The following is a 17,647-nucleotide window of genomic DNA, read 5'->3' as shown; positions in this document are numbered from 1 at the left end:
TGCCATTAAATCAAGAAAGAAATTGATTCGATTTCTGACGGATTTGACCACATGTAATACCTGTAGCATTGAGCCTTTTCAGTCAATGAAAACTACATGACATGCCATGAAATAATACACAGACTAAAGTCAGACTTTCACAAATCCAGAACAAGCCTATAAATGGAATTGACATTAAGAGATTAATTTAACTGCTCACATTTAAATGAAGGAGGAGAAACAATTGACCAACACAGTTTGACAAAAAAATTCCTTATGGCCATGTCAAAATGCCTGATTTGGGTTCCTAGGTGCAACAGCACTGGATTTTTTCTGTCAGAGCTGTCACACATTACCTCTCCTGTACCCTCATCTACAATGAGCACAAGTGTTCCAACCCAGGTGCAGGAAGTTCCTCTGGAAGGTGAGTCAAGCTGCAATAACACCTTTCCTTTAACAAGGAAGGCCCTTCAATTTTTCTGTCACAAAGTGTGTTTACAGGTTTACAACAGAGCTTTGTCTTTTCTTTTTCAATCCAGGCTGTAATAGTGGACACATTCCACAACCCGCTGCATTCAGACCAATCAGAAGCTGAGGGTTAAGAGCTTAAATCCCTCCAACAACAAGCTGCCCACAGAAACAGAGGGTGAGAGAGAGTGAGTGTGAGAGAGAGAGAGCGAGTGTGAGAGAGAGAGAGCACGATGCAGTCCTTGCCCAGCGATGCTGCAATGGATACACCCTTTTAGAAAAAAGAATTTGGTTCTATCCAGCTGGCAGCTCAAGGGGCTCTGTGCTGCAAAACTCACAGTGGGACTCCTGCAAAAAGGAGCCTCAGTTGAAGAGGATGGAATCTGGGTCTCGATTGGCCATCTGAGCCATGTGTTTCAGAATGTCCTTCTTAGTGATGATTCCCAGCAACCGTCTGTAAAACAGGAGATTCATGCTTAGGTCACAACAACACTGAAACACTGTGGTGAGCAAGTGCCACATTCTAGTCATGTTTAGATGCCGAGGACTAGAGCTAACGGACATAAAGAGGAAAGAGCATCACTGGTTATTACGCTACATTTTGCTGATTACCACTGAGACTTGGTTTTCTGATATAAAGCAGTCCTTGCGTTGTTCAGGACAGCTGCCTCTCCATATTGCTCAGTTCATTTCTCTTCTGCTCCCTGTTATCATAGCACAAATCTCAGAGACTCTCCCACCGAGGTGCACTCCTTACCCATTATGAGTAACTAGACACTGGCGCAGGCCCAGTTTGCGGAAGATGTCCACAACAATCTCCATGGGTGTGTGGTCTGTGACAGTGAAGGGGCTGAGGTCCATAACAGAGCGGAGCTTGAGAGGCGCTGGGCTGCTGGGTGCCTGGGGTGGTGTGTACTCAGTGAAGAAGACGCGCGAGGTGCTCACGATGCCATCCTGGCGACGCCGGGCATTCTCTACAGGGGAAGGAGGGGTAGAGTGAAGCTCAAACTTAACATTGAAAGTCACCGTACATAAAGGCATCGAGAAATGTACCCAAAGCTGTAAAGAGGTGAAGTGCAGAACGCTAAAAGTTTGAAGCTGCACACATACCTATGGAGATGGTCAGGTCCCTGCGCAGCGCAAAGCCCACCAGGCGCTGTGACTCATGGGAGACCACAACCGGGAAGCCGCTGTAGGAGGTCTCGGTGATGAGGGTTTCAACATCCTCCACAGTCATGCTGTCCTGCGTGAGCACTGAGAGAGGTGGGTCGCTACGCCGGGGACGCATCACATCCATAGCCAGAGTCTTGTGACTGAACTCCTCCTTGGCCTCCAGGAACGGATAGCCGTTGAGGCGAATGTGTGCCTCATAGATGCCCTCCCGGCCAATAGCATCCGCCACCCATTTGCTGGTCATAGCTGCTGCCATCAGTGGCACAATGTACTCCAGCCCTCCTGTTAGCTCAAACATAATGACCACCAAGGACACGGTCATACGCGTCACCCCACCTGAGACAGGAAGAGTAAAAGGTCCCAAATTAAGTTGGGTAGGGTGGTATCACACATAAAAATGTTTACTAACTTTTCACATGAAAGGAAACACTAAATCTAGTACACTGATAGCACCATTTACACTACTGTTCCCAGGATACAACTGATGTATGAGTTTGTTCCTGCATGCTGTTCTATTTTTTGGTTTTTAAATGACAAACAGTGTTAGGATAAATACACTCAAGAAGTTTCAGGTATTTTGCAGGATACTGACAAAATTCACTAAATTATTTACATGGCAGACAATTACATTTCAATAATTGTCATCATTACACTTTTTCCTGAAAATTCAGGGAATGGTAAAACATTTTATCCACCTACTGAGATCATCATGCTCCTAGTCTTAAAGTGGGAAGCAAAAGATTTTCCTTGTTTAGTTGAAATTCACAAGTCATTAATACTGTTTGTTAAGCAACAGTGGCAATAAGTAAAATGGGCAAAAATAAGTGATTCTCAAAACCAACACAAGTATTCCCAGAAAGAGGTATGTTTACCTAGGCAGGCTGCAGCACCCACCATGGCATACAGCCCTGGGGTGATGCAATCAGCACCTGGGCTACACCAACCCCTGAAGATGACCCAGTCGTGATGGTAGTACGCCAACTGCTCCATGGCCACACCTAGCAGCCGACCTGCAATGGCCCCCACTGCCATACTGGGGATAAAGAGCCCAGAGGGTACCTGAGAGGGGTGAACAGGGCAGATGTTGAGGGTTGAGGAGAAAAGGTCCTTGGTGAGAAACAAGTACATCCAGTTTATAAAAATGAGCTGCAGCCCAGGTACACAAAGACAGAACGAGGAATCAAAGATAGGAGCTCGGATACAGGTACCTTCATGCCAAAGGTCACCACAGTGATAAGCATCTTGAAGACGAGGGCCAGGGCCAGCTGCCACATGGCCATATAGACATTCGTGCTGGCCGGCCGGTCTGCCAGCTCATTGCTACTTTTGGTGATGTTGACATTGATGTAGTCACAGAGCTTGGATGAGTCGAGCAGTGTGCAGTCATTGAAGAGCTCCGAAATGAGCTCGCTGGTGCTCATCCTTGTGTACTCATTGGGGAAGGCCAGCACAGCTGTCACAGCCGTCACCACGAGTACCTCCAGGACCGGGTAGTGGCCGAGTCGAGTGGTTTTGCGCCGTCGGCACCAGGCAATGTTGGCGCGGATGAAGGCGGCACCCCACAGCCCCCCAAAGATGCCCAGCAGGATAAAAGGCACCAGTTCCAGCAGGTGCCAAGGACTGTGGAACTCCACGTAAAACAGCACCAGCCGGCTGTTACCGAAGGGGTTGATGGAGCGCAGGGTGAAGGCGGCTACCAGGGCAGCAAAGAAAGACCGCCACAGCGTCTTCAGGGGGAAGTAGTAGCTCACCTAAGGAAACAGACTGCATCAGTTGACTCGCCCTGATTCCGTTACAGTTAAGTGCTTTCTTCCTCAGGGATGATATTTCTGGCATCTGCCATCTGCCTTAGTTTGAATTGCCACCATCTGTCCAAAACCACCCAGTGCTGTGCTAATGTGGATCTATGAACAGAACTTAGTTTCTTTGTTTTCCTTCTACTTGTTAAATAGAAATGCCAGTATAATCAAACATGTATTCCTGCTGGCTTCTTTAGTGTTGTAAACGCTTGATACAGTCCTCACAGTGTCTCATAACCCTTCCAATGAAGGCCAGACTCACCTCCTCCAAACTGAAGAGCACACCACCTATGGGCGCCCCAAAGGCCACAGAAACCCCAACCGCAGCAGCAGCAGACAGGACCTAAATCACAAGGAGGAGGAGAGGTGATCAGAGCTGGTCCCCTCACTACTTTCTGCACAGAATACTTTAGCTCTCCTCCTGGAACATTTTACAAAACTGGACAAGGTTTCACGGCATGCGTTTTTTTTTTTAAATAATATTAAAAAAACGGCCTAAATTGGTACTATAGTATCTGCAGAAGTGAAGTCACAGACTCCTTGCATGCTACCATTTCATAATCTTAACCATGTACAGAAAAGGTACTATTTTAACATGTACTGAAACAGGAAATGTAGGTTTACTTCTACAGAATCCACATGAGATTGCAACTCTTCTGGAAAAAAGCTGCTAAAAGAACAAAGTGTATGCAGCCATTACTGAGTTTTTCTTACCTCTCGTCGCTTGGCTTCATTCTTGCGGTACTTAGTAAACACATGGCAGAGGATGTTCCCACAGCAGCAGGCCACATGGATCAGGGGACCCTCTTTGCCCAGACTCAGACCAGATGATACAGCAAGGACCAGCGTTATTGTCTTTATTACCAGAGTCCACTTGCCCAGGTAACCCCTAATGATGAACCCACTTAAAATGGTCTTGATCTGGAGATAGAAATAAAGCATTCCTATTACCATCATCAAAATAAAACACCTTTGCCAAGACCAGTCTGCCCAGTGTTGAACTTTATCTACAGCTCTTCTTCAGCAGACGTGTGTATCATACCTCAGGGATCCCAGAGCCGCAGGCGTAGGGGGCAAAAGCTCGGACCAGTGATACAGCCAGGAAGGCAAAGAGCAGTGCCCAGCATACATACATCACATAGTTCACAATGTAGGCAAAGCTCCCCTGAGGGACAGAAAAAGAATTACAGAAGACAGTTTGGCAAAAGTAGAGCAGCTACCATCTTCCAATGCAGGCTGCTAGAAGATGGTAGCTGTTCAACAAATCTTTTCAAGAGAACCTTGAACTTCTGAGACAGACTTGAAAAGCTGAAAACAACTACTGCTACAGTGCTGGGACCACCAATGTGAGCCAAAAGAAAGTCACTATACTATATGCAGCATCCAAAAAGAGACTGTATGTAACAGTCCCAAAACCCCTATGAGTACCACACAACTCGATGTTTACAGTTGTTTGCAACACACTGCAGTAAAAAAGAAAGCATAGAAAGTCAATCTGGCCCCCTGGACCAGGTAGAGGGAATGATCTGTGCGTGTGTGTGCGGATATGTGTGGAGGGCAGGACGAAAGAAGGCAGAGGAATGGGGTTCCAGACGGACCTCAGCAGTCCCAATAATGAGCTCAGCCCAGCTCTTCCACTGCGGACACTTGTCCCGCTCCACAAAAGTGGTCTCGTTGGAGTTCCAGCAGCAGTGCTCATGGTTGAACCAGAACCCGTTAAGACAGACTCCCCCTTTCAAGTCCGTCAACCAGTGAGCGGAGATGTCAATACCACCAGCCAGGGCACCTGCCAGGACAGTCACGAAAAAGGGATACTGATTTTGACCGCTGGCAACTGTTCATATGGTAATGGATTATAGTCTATGTGCTCCTCTAGTGTTTTGTTTACACCCTAACTGTGTAGTTTCTGTTCCCTGATCAAGTAATCTCCAGCTCAGTTCTCTCTTTGACTTATTGTCTGCAAAGCTTCCCTACCAGGCAAACAACCCGATCCATTTCTTTACAAAATAGAGGGCACCCGGTGCTCTGTACAATAACTAACATGGACTCACTGAGAGCGATACTGGATCTGTGCTGAAAACCAAACATTTGCAAGTGCCCAAAAAACCTGAAGAGGGCACTTGTGCAGCATCCAGCTAAGAAATCCTGGATTACTAGGTCCCCCATTACTGTGGAGCAATATAGGGTTGGGAAAATGACGTAATTAGTCAAGTGATGCTGAGTCAGTCATCAAAGATCAACCAAATGCTTCTTAAACAATATTCTGAAGAACATATATAACCAAGTATCCACCCACTGACCTGCCATGAGCCCAATGAGCAGCATGAGCAACCAGCCAGAGAAGGCATCGCTGACACTTTTCATCAGTGCCCATGTTGACTCCTTGCTTTTATTTGTAATCTGCAGATGAATGTGTGAGAAACACAAGCTGTAACACAGCAGTGGAAACACAAAAGATACAGCAGACATGAACCACACAATACTTAGCGCAACAAGACTTTTCTAGTATGGTGGAGAAAAATCCCTGCCACCCTTAGAACTGGATTTAACATTTAAATTACTGAAATACTGTGGTTGGAAAAGGTCATGTCAGCAGGAAGTGTGGATTCCAGGCACCTCTCGATGGCGGTCACGGTCCTTAGACTTCTCCCGCACCCAGTCTATGGTGTTGAAATCCTCGTATGTGCCCACCCCGGGGAGGGGTTCATCCAACAGGTCCATGAGTTTCGGGACCCCATTAACACCCTCTGTCACACCATTGTAGGATGTGTAGCCTGAAGAGGAGATGGGAAGGAACAATTACAAACACCTTGTGAATGCATTATATTCACTCAGCATAAAATGACTAAAACTGCAGAGAAAATCATATGACCGCTGTAAAATACTGACAGAGATAAAACGTAGCTCATCTGAATATCTTAAAACTATAATGAGAATACATAAGGCACAGCAAAATAGCCCTTCAGCAATAAATACTAAAACAAAGTGCTTAAATACATGGCTCAGCATTTGTTACATGTTAACCTGGAAGGGGGGGGGACAGCATAAGACTTTGACCTTTCAGAAACACACTCAGCAAAAGATTCAGAGAATTCCAGGACACTGCAATGATCTTGAGTTATTTTGAAACAGAAGACACCATTCCTAAATCAAAGACTGAGAAACTGATTTGTCCCCCAACCAGCGTTTCCTAGACGTATGGTTATCGGGTTTATACCATAAACACAGCAGTGTATCCAAAGTACAAATTGTCTGCATGACATCAGTGCCTCCCAAAATACACTACAAATCTGTACTTTGAAGGCAAAGCACTTGTTCATTTTATACTTCTTTATTACTTGTGCTATTTCACTGCATCCTGCCATAATCTTGTATGGTACCTGAGTGCTTCAGGCATTGTGAAGCCAACCTTGAGTACACACAATATTTATGTCGTTTTTTTTCAGCATAACCCAGCCTGTTAAACTTTCCACAGCCTGTGGAGATGCACTAAAAACTACTTTTACTTGGTGTTACAGGTAAAGTAGGTAGTTTCAACTTCTGTGGATTTGTTATTCTTCTTAAACCATCAACCACAGGATTCTACAGAAAAATTAGGTTAAACATGCTTACTCAGCAGCGTTCTCTAAGTGCATGTACTAGAGTGATTCTGTTGCTGCAAAAAACTTCCACCAAAAAGGGGAACATGTACAAGCCCTTACATGTAAATGAGCAGCTTACAGCAGGTCTGGTAAACCTAACCGGAACAATATAAATTTCATCCAAATCCCCAGTAAAACTGTATACAGAAGTGTGAAAATGTGGTCAGATATTAAACATTGGAGTGATGTTTGCTGTTCAAACCCTGGTAATAACATCAATGCTGGGCCAGTTCTGAGCACAAAACGCACAGGTAGCCCCCCCCCCCCCCCCCCCCCCCCCGAGGCCCAGACCTGCCACGCTCCCTTCTCTCCAACATGTCACATTTTTCTAAAATTTCACTCAAATAGGCACAAATTATGCAGAATTCACAAAATTCTACTGCTGGCCCTCTGTCAGAAAAACCATTTATGAGAAGCCTGGCTGTTACAAAAATATCATGTTACCAAAAATGGGAAAAGTTGGCTGTAAAAGACAGATGGAGACAGCAATAAGCAAAATGGATGTGCAGGAAGAAAGAGGAGGGAGAAAGAACTCTATGACACCAGCAGGCAACACGAAATCACATGTTCAGAGAAGCAATGAGTCACAGTCAATCAAGTCATCTTGCAGCAGAAACTGTAATAAATGTGAAGGATGCAACACACAATTCAGAGCCTTGGACTATAACAGATAAGGGAATCTGAAATCAGAGTGCTAGTCACTTCCTGTACAGAAGGACAACTTCTGCCTTAGAAACACTGTATCCAGTGTCACTTAGTCCCGTTATTTTCATTTCCCCTCCTGCTTCCCATTTTCTCACACTTTTTCATAAACGGCACACATTTCACGCCAGTCAGCAGTTGACAACAGGCCCAAAAGGGCTCTTATTTGACGTCATGCTGGAAGATCTGACCAATGTTCTGTGACGCTGCAGCCATGACAACAGCACACTTATGTCATCAACCATCAAGAGCACACTGAATGAGAAGAGCCAAAAATAAATTGCATCCAAAGAAACTCAAACCCCTCTTATACCTATTCATGGTGAACATTTACCCATTTTTTTTTTCTTTGCTTGGTCACATGACATAAACTATCAACACCAGCACTCATCTGATTGATAGTTAAAATAACGTCGACATAGAATCTATCAGCCTTTCGGCCACATATCCAGCGCGCCGAGCTCAGGATGCAGTCTCTCCTCCCTCCGCCTCTAACTATGCGCAGCACAGAGTGGCTGCAGCAGAATGCCAATGATGACATGTTCTCCTTGTCACAGTCAGCGCACAACACACGCTGGAGGGAGCCACAGTAGGCTAACCCACTCACCCAGTCAAGCATGCGAAACCCCAGAGGTTGACAGCTTGCCTGTCCCTGTCCGCACCAAACCGCAAAAGGTCCGGCAGCGCGTTGTACTTCAAATCGGACTGGACTAAACAGTGTAAATGAGGAACTGCTTATCAAGTGCAGTCACTTTGCACTAGACTCTCAGCTGTCAACAGCTGAGAAAAACACTTGTCTTCATACAATCTGTTCTGCTACAGATCTGATGTGATGCTACATTTTTTAAAGAAACACTGAAGAGACTGAGAACTGAACATAAACAAAGTGAATACAACCTTTAGAAGGATGAGCCGAGTAGCAGAAGGGATCCACAAGCTGTGCTTGAGAGATCTGAGAAAAAGTGAAGAATATTGACACGCACCAGTGTATTTAAGATTTATTCATTTAGCTGAACTATTAAAAGCAACACACTATGGGTTTCTGCAGTAACCTACTTCAAATTATTCACTAATGTGTACAGCTGGGGGGGGGGGGGGGGGGGGGGGGGGTCCCCGCTGTGTGGCAGGTTTGGGGTTCAAGTTCCGCTTGGGGTGCCTTGCAGCGGACTGGCGTCCCATCCTAGGTGCGTCTCCTCCCCCCTCCAGCCCTGTGTTGTCAGGTTGGGCTCTGGTTCACCATGACCCGCTCGGGACAAGCCGTTTCAGTGTGTGTGTGTGTGTGTGTGTGTATAAAGCTGGGTAATTTTCTTTTACTAGAGCAATTCAGGATGAAAACCTTGTTCAAAGCTCATTACAGAGGGAGTGGGGCTTCAAATCCAGGTCTTGTCATTGCAAGGCAAAGGGTGTAACCACCACACGAGCAATTGCACAACACAAAAGGTCTGGCAGTGTACTGGGCTTCAAATAAACTTTGTCAAAACAGAGTACATGACAGAGTTAACTGAGTAAACTGAAGCAGGAATTAAAAAGACAACTGACTGTGTGACATCATCAGTATAAGTAAATCTGATGTAAAAGCACTGATATATAGACAATCATTTGTCATAAACAAAGGGAGATAAGACAAATGTGCTTCATGTGATATATTCATTTGTGATGAAATTTCATCTGCATGGCACTGATTATCACCGAACTAGCAGATGCAAACATACACTCAACAACCCACCTGGCCTGCATTCATCTCTCCATAAAGGAGAACAGCATTAAACTTTAAATGAGGTACATTTTTGGGATCCCATAATATTTCAATACACAATGGTCAACATAGCTTTAGTTATGTCATTAGTATAAGTTAACTGAAGCTGAGTCAGCATTTAGTAATTAATTCAGTGTCAATGACCAATTGTTGCATAGCAATATGTATTCCCAAAACATGATTAATCCTTTTTGCAAGGCAAAGGGGGTTATATACACAATGTGGCGCTCAGATTGAACTTGTACATTGCGTACAGGTGGATGCCAGATCACATTAATACAATGCACTTTATATACCATTACATTTACAGTCATGTGGAAGAAAAGTACACCCTCCTTGAATTCTGTGGTTTTACGTATCAGGACATAATAATAAAAAAAAAAAACCCATCTGGTCCTGAGCAGGTCTTAACCAGGTAAATACAACCACAGATGAACAACACATGACATATTTCACCATCTCATTATTTATTTAACAAATATAAAGCCAAAATGGAGAAGCCATGTGTGGAAAAACTAAGTACACCTTCTGATTCAATAGCTTGTAGAATCACCTTTAGCAGCAATAACTTAAAGTAATTGTTTTCTGTATGACTTTATCAGTCTCTCACATCGATGTGGAGGAATTTTGGCCTACTCTTCTTTACAACGTTGCTTCAGTTCATTGAGGTTTGCGGGCATTTGTTTATGCACAGCTCTCTTAAGGTCCCGCCACAGCATTTCAATCAGGTTGAGGTCTGGACTTTGGGCCACTGCAACACCTTGATTCTTTTGTTTTTCAGCCATTCTGTTGTAGATTTGCTGGTGTGCTTGGGATCATTATCCTGTTGCATAACCCAAGCTTTAGCTGTTGGACAGAGGGCCTCACCTTTGACTCCAGAATACTTTGGTATACAGAGGAGCTCATCGTTGACTCAATAACTGCAAGGTGCCCAGGTCCTGTGGCTGCAAAACAAGCCCAAGTCATCACCCCTCCACCACCATGCTTGACAGTTGGTATGAGGTGTTTGTGCTGATGTGCTGCGTTTGGTTTTCGCCAAACATGGCACTGTGTATTATGGCCAAACACCTCCACGTTGGTCTCATCTGTCCAAAGGACATTGTTCCAGAAGTCTTGTGGTTTGTTCAGATGCAACTTTGCAAACCTAAGCCATGCTGCCATGTTCTTTTGAGAGACAAGAGGCTTTCTCCTGGCAACCCTTCCCAACAAACCATACTTGTTCAGTCTTGTTCTAATTGTACTGTCATGAACTTTAACATTTAACATGCTAACTGAGGCCTGTAGAGTCTGAGATGTAACTCTTGAGGTTTTTGCAGTTTCTCTGAGCATTACACGGTTTAACCTTGGGGTGAATTTGCTGGGATGTCCACTTCTGGGAAGATTGGCAACTACCTTGAATGTTTTCCACTTGTGAATAATCTTCCTCACTGTAGAATGATGGATTTTAAATTGTTTGGAAATGGCCTTATAACCCTTCCCAGAATGATTGGCAGCAACAATTGCTTCTCTAAGATCATTGCAGATGTCTTTCCTCTTGGGCATTGCGTTGCCACACCTGAATGCTCCAGACCAGCAAACTGCCAAAACTTCTGCTTTTATAGAGGTAGTCACACTTGCTGATGATCAATTAATCAGGGACATTTGACTAGCAGCACCTGCCTGCTACTTACCCTCTTAATTCCTATGAAAGCAGTAAGGGTGTACTTAGTTTTTCCACACATGGCTTCTCCATTTTGGCTTTATTTTTGTTAAATAAATCATGACACGGTGAAATATGTCATGTGTTGTTCATCTGAGGTTGTATTTACCTGATTAAGACCTGCTAAGGACCAGATGACTTATGTCCTAATATGTAAAACCATAGAATTCAAAGAGGGTGTACTTTCTTTTTCACATGACTATTTATTTAGCAGATGCTTTCTTCCAACGCAACTTCCAATGAACTCTGTGTAGTGTTATCAGCACACACACCCTATTCACCGCAGTGACTTACACTGCTAGATACACTACTTATAATGGGTCACTCATCCATACACACTCCACAGTGAAACACACTGTCTCTGTCACTCACACACTATGGGTGAAGCTGAACAGCATGTCTTTGGACTGTGGGAGGAAACCAGAGCACCCAGAGGAAACCCACACAGACACGGGGAGAACATGCAAACTCCGCACACTAAGCGGGGATCGAACCCACATCCTCTCGGACCACCCAGGCGCTGTGAGACAGCAGCGCTACTCGCTGTGCCAGCGTACTGCCCATTTCTTTTATTACAGATAACATACAGAACCAATTCTAGGAGCAAGCAGTGCAGTTTTTCCACATTTTAACACAAGACCTTGGGGCTGTAAAGCCATAACTGTACCGTATTCACAAATTAATGATTCATCCTGTGGTAGAGAAAGAAAACTGACACACGGCAAACTTAAATTCTTGAAAGATAAGAAAACTTACACACACACACACAAAACTCAATGCCATCACATCAATAAAATTTAGAACATTGGAACACTAAGACAGCACCGCAGTGAATATATTTCTATAGTTTAAATAATGAAGTATTCATATGAATGATTATAAATTAAGATTAAATAAAAACAGAAGGAAAACAGCATGAGACTCTTACATCTTTTATGGAAAAGTCTCTTTAGAAGGTACTACGGTTCCTTATTTCATAACCTAAAAAAGAAAGCACTATCACAGAACTGCATTATTCTCCCTCTAACAAACAGTGTAATTTAATTCCAGCCATGCAATGCAGTTTTATGACAAGCCACTCAAGTGACCGCCTCCTACCTGAGACATAATCGCGATCCAAAGGGGGCACGTCATCCGTGCTAGAGAAGTCCAGCGTGGCACCAGCGATCTCCACCATGTCCTCATCGCTTGTGCCACTTTGGAGGCTGTTAAAGCTCTCGTCGCAGTATCCAGCATTCTCCATCCTATCAGGAAAGGAAACACGGCAAACTACCTCATTTGGAAACAGGAGACAAAAAATTGGAAACCTTTAGGCCAAAACACCTTGGCACGTCTACCAATAACAAAATGAAACATGTAAATGTGCGCAAACACGTGTTTGGACAGCATCATTTGCTTGATGATGTTGCTATGAAGTTGTCAACCACTCCAGAGAAGCAAAGTAAATCCTTAGAAGCTCCTGCTCCATCATATCTGTTTCAAAGGTACTTTAGAGCACCGAAGAGGTGAAAAATGTTAGTGTATCACTTCACAAAGAAAACTTCAAGTCATTTGCGGAAATCCTAGGAAATTAACCACGACGTCCACCGTTAGGCACAGAGACGGAAGACGGGGAATTAAAAGGCTTCAAACGGACGCACACGCAGAGGGTGGGCTTCCGTCTCTACTCACACGAAATACGGACATGCTGCCACGGTCTGGCGGTCTCTCATCCCGCACAGTGTTACGCTTGGCTGGGAGGGAGAGACAATGTGCTGGATGGAAAGTGAATGAATGCAACCAGGAAATCATGTATCACACACATAGAGAGAGAGAGAGAGAGAGAGAGAGAGAGAGAGCACAGACAGAGGGCCCAAAACAAGCCTCCTGAGAGTCCTGTGCCTGGCTCTGTGTGTGTGTGTCTGTCTGTCTTTCCTACACATGTCATGTGGACAGAGAGAGAAACACACAGAGAACATAACCCTGCTCGAGAGGACTGTTTAAACCGCTGTGTGTATGTGGGCCCTAACAACACACACACCGAAATGACGGCAAACACTAAGTGACACAGCAGAAGCAGGAGTTCCGACAATCGAATCGGTACTGAAGCAGCACACAGACAGAGCAGGAGGATTCGAGGTATCCCACAAGTAAACAAGCCACAAGGTAAAGGACAAGTTAGAAGCCGGTTAAAAAAAAAAAAAAGGCCAGTGAGGCAGGCGCAATGATGAGTTACTTAGTTAGTTACCCAGTTTTAGGAGGCTGCAGCTAACGTAGTAACCGCGCAGCGCCGCCGCCTCGTCAGTGAACTCAACAGACTCTTCTGATCGACTCACTCGTACGTACTCATCTTGAAAATCATGCAGCCAACGGAAAATGTAACGAAGTCACGGACGGAGAAACTACGTCACTTAGACGACTTAGTAAGTCAAAGTGCAGCTCACTACCGCTGCATAATAAAATGCTAATTCATTGCGGCGTTTTCGCACAGCAGCTGAGCGGAGCGGTCGGATTCCTTCGCTTCGCTTCTCACACTCACTCTCTGCACTCTGGTAGTGTCAAAAAATGTACGTGATGAAAGGAGCGGTGTGACACCGGCGTTTTACCTCACTGGCGCTGACGGGACAGAAGAACGCGAGGAAGAAGCGGCCGCCGCGGCTGCAGCTGAGCTGCGCTGGGGGGGTGATTCCTTTTCACTCGTTACCCGTCGTTAGTCGTTAGCCGCCTCTGCTAACAGTCAGCAGCAGAGCGTCGTTGAGTTATAAATGCCGTAAAACCAGGCAGAAGAGGAAGCGTAGGCGTCCTTTGTGCGGACAGTAACGCGCTCCTTCTTTCAGAGGCTCATTTTCGCGCTCTCGCCGTCTGCTCCCGAATCCACGGACGACACGGCGCTCATCCTCGCTGAGGTAAAACGGTGGAATCGCACGCTCCTCCTGCTGCTCGCGCACCTAGTCAGTCCCGCTGACGTCACTCGTCCGTGCACCTCAAGACATGAGTGTCAGGGCGAGTAGCCGATCTCGGATGAACGAACGCGAAAATGATCGCGTTTTCGGCGATCGATTTAGTAGGGAGTGCTAGCGCGCGTCGTGACGAAGCGCAGCTCTAATAGATGGCAGTATCTCTCTCTCGAGCTTCATTGAATGAGAAGACGCAGTGAAACTGTGGTATACTTTGAATTCCAGGAAGAGAAATCTTTGATTCAAGGCGGCGATCAGGAGGAGCAAGGTAAGGTTGAAGGAAATGTGTGTATTTCGCGGCGGTGTAAAATTTTTTATTCTTTCGAATCAGTCAAGTTCTCTCTCTTCTGGAATTTTTCCTACTACTGTGCCCTCCTCTCTCTCTCTCTGCTGCTCTGCTTCACAAGCTTTCGGGCTTCAGCACCCGGCCGGCCGGCCAGAGGACAGCTCTACTATAGCCGCTAAGTGAGTGGGTCACAGGTTGGTTCAAGTCCCACCTCCGAGTCCAGGCTGCACCGGCTGCGTTGGCTGCATCGGCTGCATCAGCTGCACCGGCTGCATCAGCTGAGCCTGAGCCAGGTAAGCCCTAACAAGTTAAGGTGTTCCCCCGCACGTCCCCGGGCCGAAAATCGCTCCAGTCACACCAGCAGTTGGGTTGCTGTGCAAAGCCGGGCTTCATAACTAAGTGACCGGCGCCGCCGCCGAGGAGAGAATAACTTGTTGTGAAGACTTGTACAAATCACGAGACCGCGGGGGCTCCAGTCCAGCGTGGATGCAGTTCGTTTGTAATAAAACGTTTTGTGCTGCGAACACAAGTTGCTGTAAGGTTTCCAGTGCACCGTCACTCCACCCATGATCCATTTTCATTAACCGCTTGCCTTGTGCTGGTAAGGGTCGCGGGGGTCCGGAGCCTATGGACTGGGCGCAAGGCTGGGGGGGCAGGGACCACCCTGGACGTCTGGTGCAGGTATACCATCAGTTACAAAAACGTGCAATGACAAGAATTGCTGTAGAAAGTCAGACATTTATTTGTAAGGTAGTTATTACTAGTACTTGTATCTTACAAAATGCTTTGAAATAAATGAGGAAATAAACCAAAATGAGAAAGGATCATTTCCCATTTGTTCCAGAATGGATGCTGTTTGAATTGCACAGCCACATGAGAACAATTATGTGTAACATTAAGAGAAAAGTTATATTCACAGAATAGCTAAAACAACACACATACTGTTGCATACAAAAAAAAAAACAGCTGTACACATTTCTTTCTTTTTTGGTATAAAAAGCAAATGTCCGTCCATCCATCCATCCATCTTCCTCCGCTTTTATCCGGGGCCGGGTCGCGGGGGCAGCAGTCCGAGCAGAGTACTCCAGACCTCCCTCTCCCCGCACACCTCCTCCAGTTCCTCTGGGGGAACCCCAAGGCGTTCCCAGGCCAGCCGGGAGACATAGTCTCTCCAACGTGTCCTGGGTCTGCCCCGAGGCCTCCTCCCAGTGGGACAAGCCCGGAGCACCTCCCCAGGGAGGCGTCCAGGAGGCATCCGGAACAGATGCCCGAGCCACCTCAACTGGCTCCTCTCGATGCGGAGGAGCAGCGGCTCTACTCCGAGCTCCTCCCGGGTGACTGAGCTCCTCACCCTAGCCCTAAGGGTGCGCCCAGCCACTCTGCGGAGGAAACTCATTTCTGCCGCTTGTATCCGCGATCTCATTCTTTCGGTCATGATCCAGAGTTCATGACCATAGGTGAGGGTAGGAACGTAGATCGACCGGTAAATTGAGAGCTTCGCCTTACGACTCAGCTCCCTCTTCACCACAACAGACCGGTACAATGACCGCATTACTGCAGACGCCGCACCGATCCGTCTGTCGACCTGCCGCTCCATTTTTCCCTCACTCGTGAACAAGACCCCAAGATACTTAAACTCCTCCACTTGAGGGAGCAACTCCCCCCTAACCCGGAGGGAGCAATCCACCTTTTTCCGACTGAGAACCATGGCCTCGGATTTGGAGGTGCTGATTCTCATCCCCGCCGCTTCGCACTCGGCTGCAAACCTCCCCAGTGCACGCTGCAAGTCTTGACTTGATGAAGCCAACAGGACCACATCGTCCGCAAAAAGCAGAGACGAGATCTCGCGGCCACCAAAACAGACACCCTCCGTTCCCTGACTGCACCTAGAAATTCTGTCCATAAAAATAATGAACAGAATCGGTGACAAAGGGCAGCCCTGGCGGAGTCCAACATGCACCGGGAACAGGTCTGACTTACTGCCGGCAATGCGAACCAAGCTCCTGCTCCGGTCATACAGGGAACGAACAGCCCGTAGCAACGAGCCCCGAACCCCATAATCCCGAAGCACCCCCCACAGGATGCCACGAGGGACACGGTCGAATGCCTTCTCCAGGTCCACAAAACACATATGGACTGGTTGGGCAAACTCCCACGAGCCCTCCAACACCCTAGTGAGGGTATAGAGCTGGTCCAGTGTTCCACGGCCAGGGCGAAAACCGCATTGCTCCTCCTGAATCCGAGGTTCGACTATCGGTCGGATTCTCCTTTCCAGTACCCTGGCATAGACTTTCCCAGGGAGGCTAAGGAGTGTGATCCCCCTGTAGTTGGAACACAATCTCCGGTCCCCCTTCTTAAAAAGAGGGACCACCACCCCGGTCTGCCAGTCCAGAGGCACCGTTCCCGAACTCCACGCGATGCTGCAGAGGCGTGTCAGCCAAGACAGCCCCACAACATCCAGAGACTTGAGAAACTCGGGGCGGATCTCATCCACCCCCGGAGCCTTGCCACCGAGGAGTTTTTTGACTACCTCAGCAACTTCAGCCAGGGTAATGGACGAGTCCCCCTCCGAGTCCCCAGCCTCAGCTTCCTCTACGGAAGGCGTGTCGGAGGGATTGAGGAGATCCTCAAAGTACTCCTTCCACCGCCCGAGAACATCCTCAGCTGAGGTCAGCAGCGCACCACTTCCACTGTAAACAGTGTTCGTGGAACACCGCTTCCCCCCTCTGAGTCGCCGGACGGTTTGCCAGAATCTCTTTGAGGCTGACCGAAAGTCTTCCTCCATGGCCTCACCGAACTCCTCCCAAGCCCGAGTTTTTGCCGCGGCGACTGCCAGAGCCGCGCTCCGTTTGGCCCGTCGGTACCCGTCAGCTGCTTCAGGAGTCCCATGAGCCAGCCAGGCCCGATAGAACTCCTTCTTCAGCTTGACGGCATCCCTTACTTCCGGTGTCCACCACCGTGTTCGGGGATTGCCGCCGCGACAGGCACCGGAGACCTTATGGCCGCAGCTCCGAACAGCCGCACCGACAATGGAGGAGCGGAACATAGTCCATTCAGACTCAAAAAGCAAATGTCAGTAACAAAATTAAGTTCAACATCAGAAAATATTCATGTCTCCTAATATGTTTCGGGATGAGAAAAACAAAGCAATTACTTTTAAAATCAGCTCTGAAATTTTTCTTCTGGCCATATTTCATTTGATTGTTAT

General features: G+C 46.8%; 1 protein-coding gene across 2 annotated transcripts; it reads right to left on the bottom strand.

Moving 5' to 3' along the window:
* Positions 1-653: 653 nt before the first annotated feature.
* On the bottom strand, positions 654-14,137 carry clcn5a (chloride channel, voltage-sensitive 5a). Of its 2 annotated transcripts, none has more exons than XM_018751993.2 (13): positions 13,803-14,137; positions 12,316-12,461; positions 6,036-6,193; positions 5,720-5,819; positions 5,018-5,205; positions 4,462-4,584; positions 4,134-4,340; positions 3,682-3,762; positions 2,829-3,371; positions 2,493-2,679; positions 1,558-1,956; positions 1,205-1,421; positions 654-901 (listed from the first exon to the last, which is right to left on the bottom strand). In XM_018751993.2, the coding sequence occupies exons 2-13, from the start codon at positions 12,458-12,460 to the stop codon at positions 811-813; spliced, it is 2,439 nt and encodes an 812-aa protein (XP_018607509.1). In that variant the 5' UTR covers position 12,461; positions 13,803-14,137; the 3' UTR covers positions 654-810. The 2 variants fall into 2 exon arrangements, with proteins under 2 accessions (XP_018607509.1, XP_018607508.1); XM_018751992.1 differs by lacking the exon at positions 13,803-14,137 and adding an exon at positions 12,889-13,034.
* Positions 14,138-17,647: the final 3,510 nt, after the last annotated feature.

The sequence above is a fragment of the Scleropages formosus genome, chromosome 4 (genome assembly GCF_900964775.1).
Source record: "Scleropages formosus chromosome 4, fSclFor1.1, whole genome shotgun sequence".
In the NCBI taxonomy this organism is placed as follows: Eukaryota; Metazoa; Chordata; class Actinopteri; order Osteoglossiformes; family Osteoglossidae; genus Scleropages; species Scleropages formosus.
Note: the sequence above shows the minus strand (reverse complement) of the source record. Positions and strands in the feature narration are given on the sequence as shown.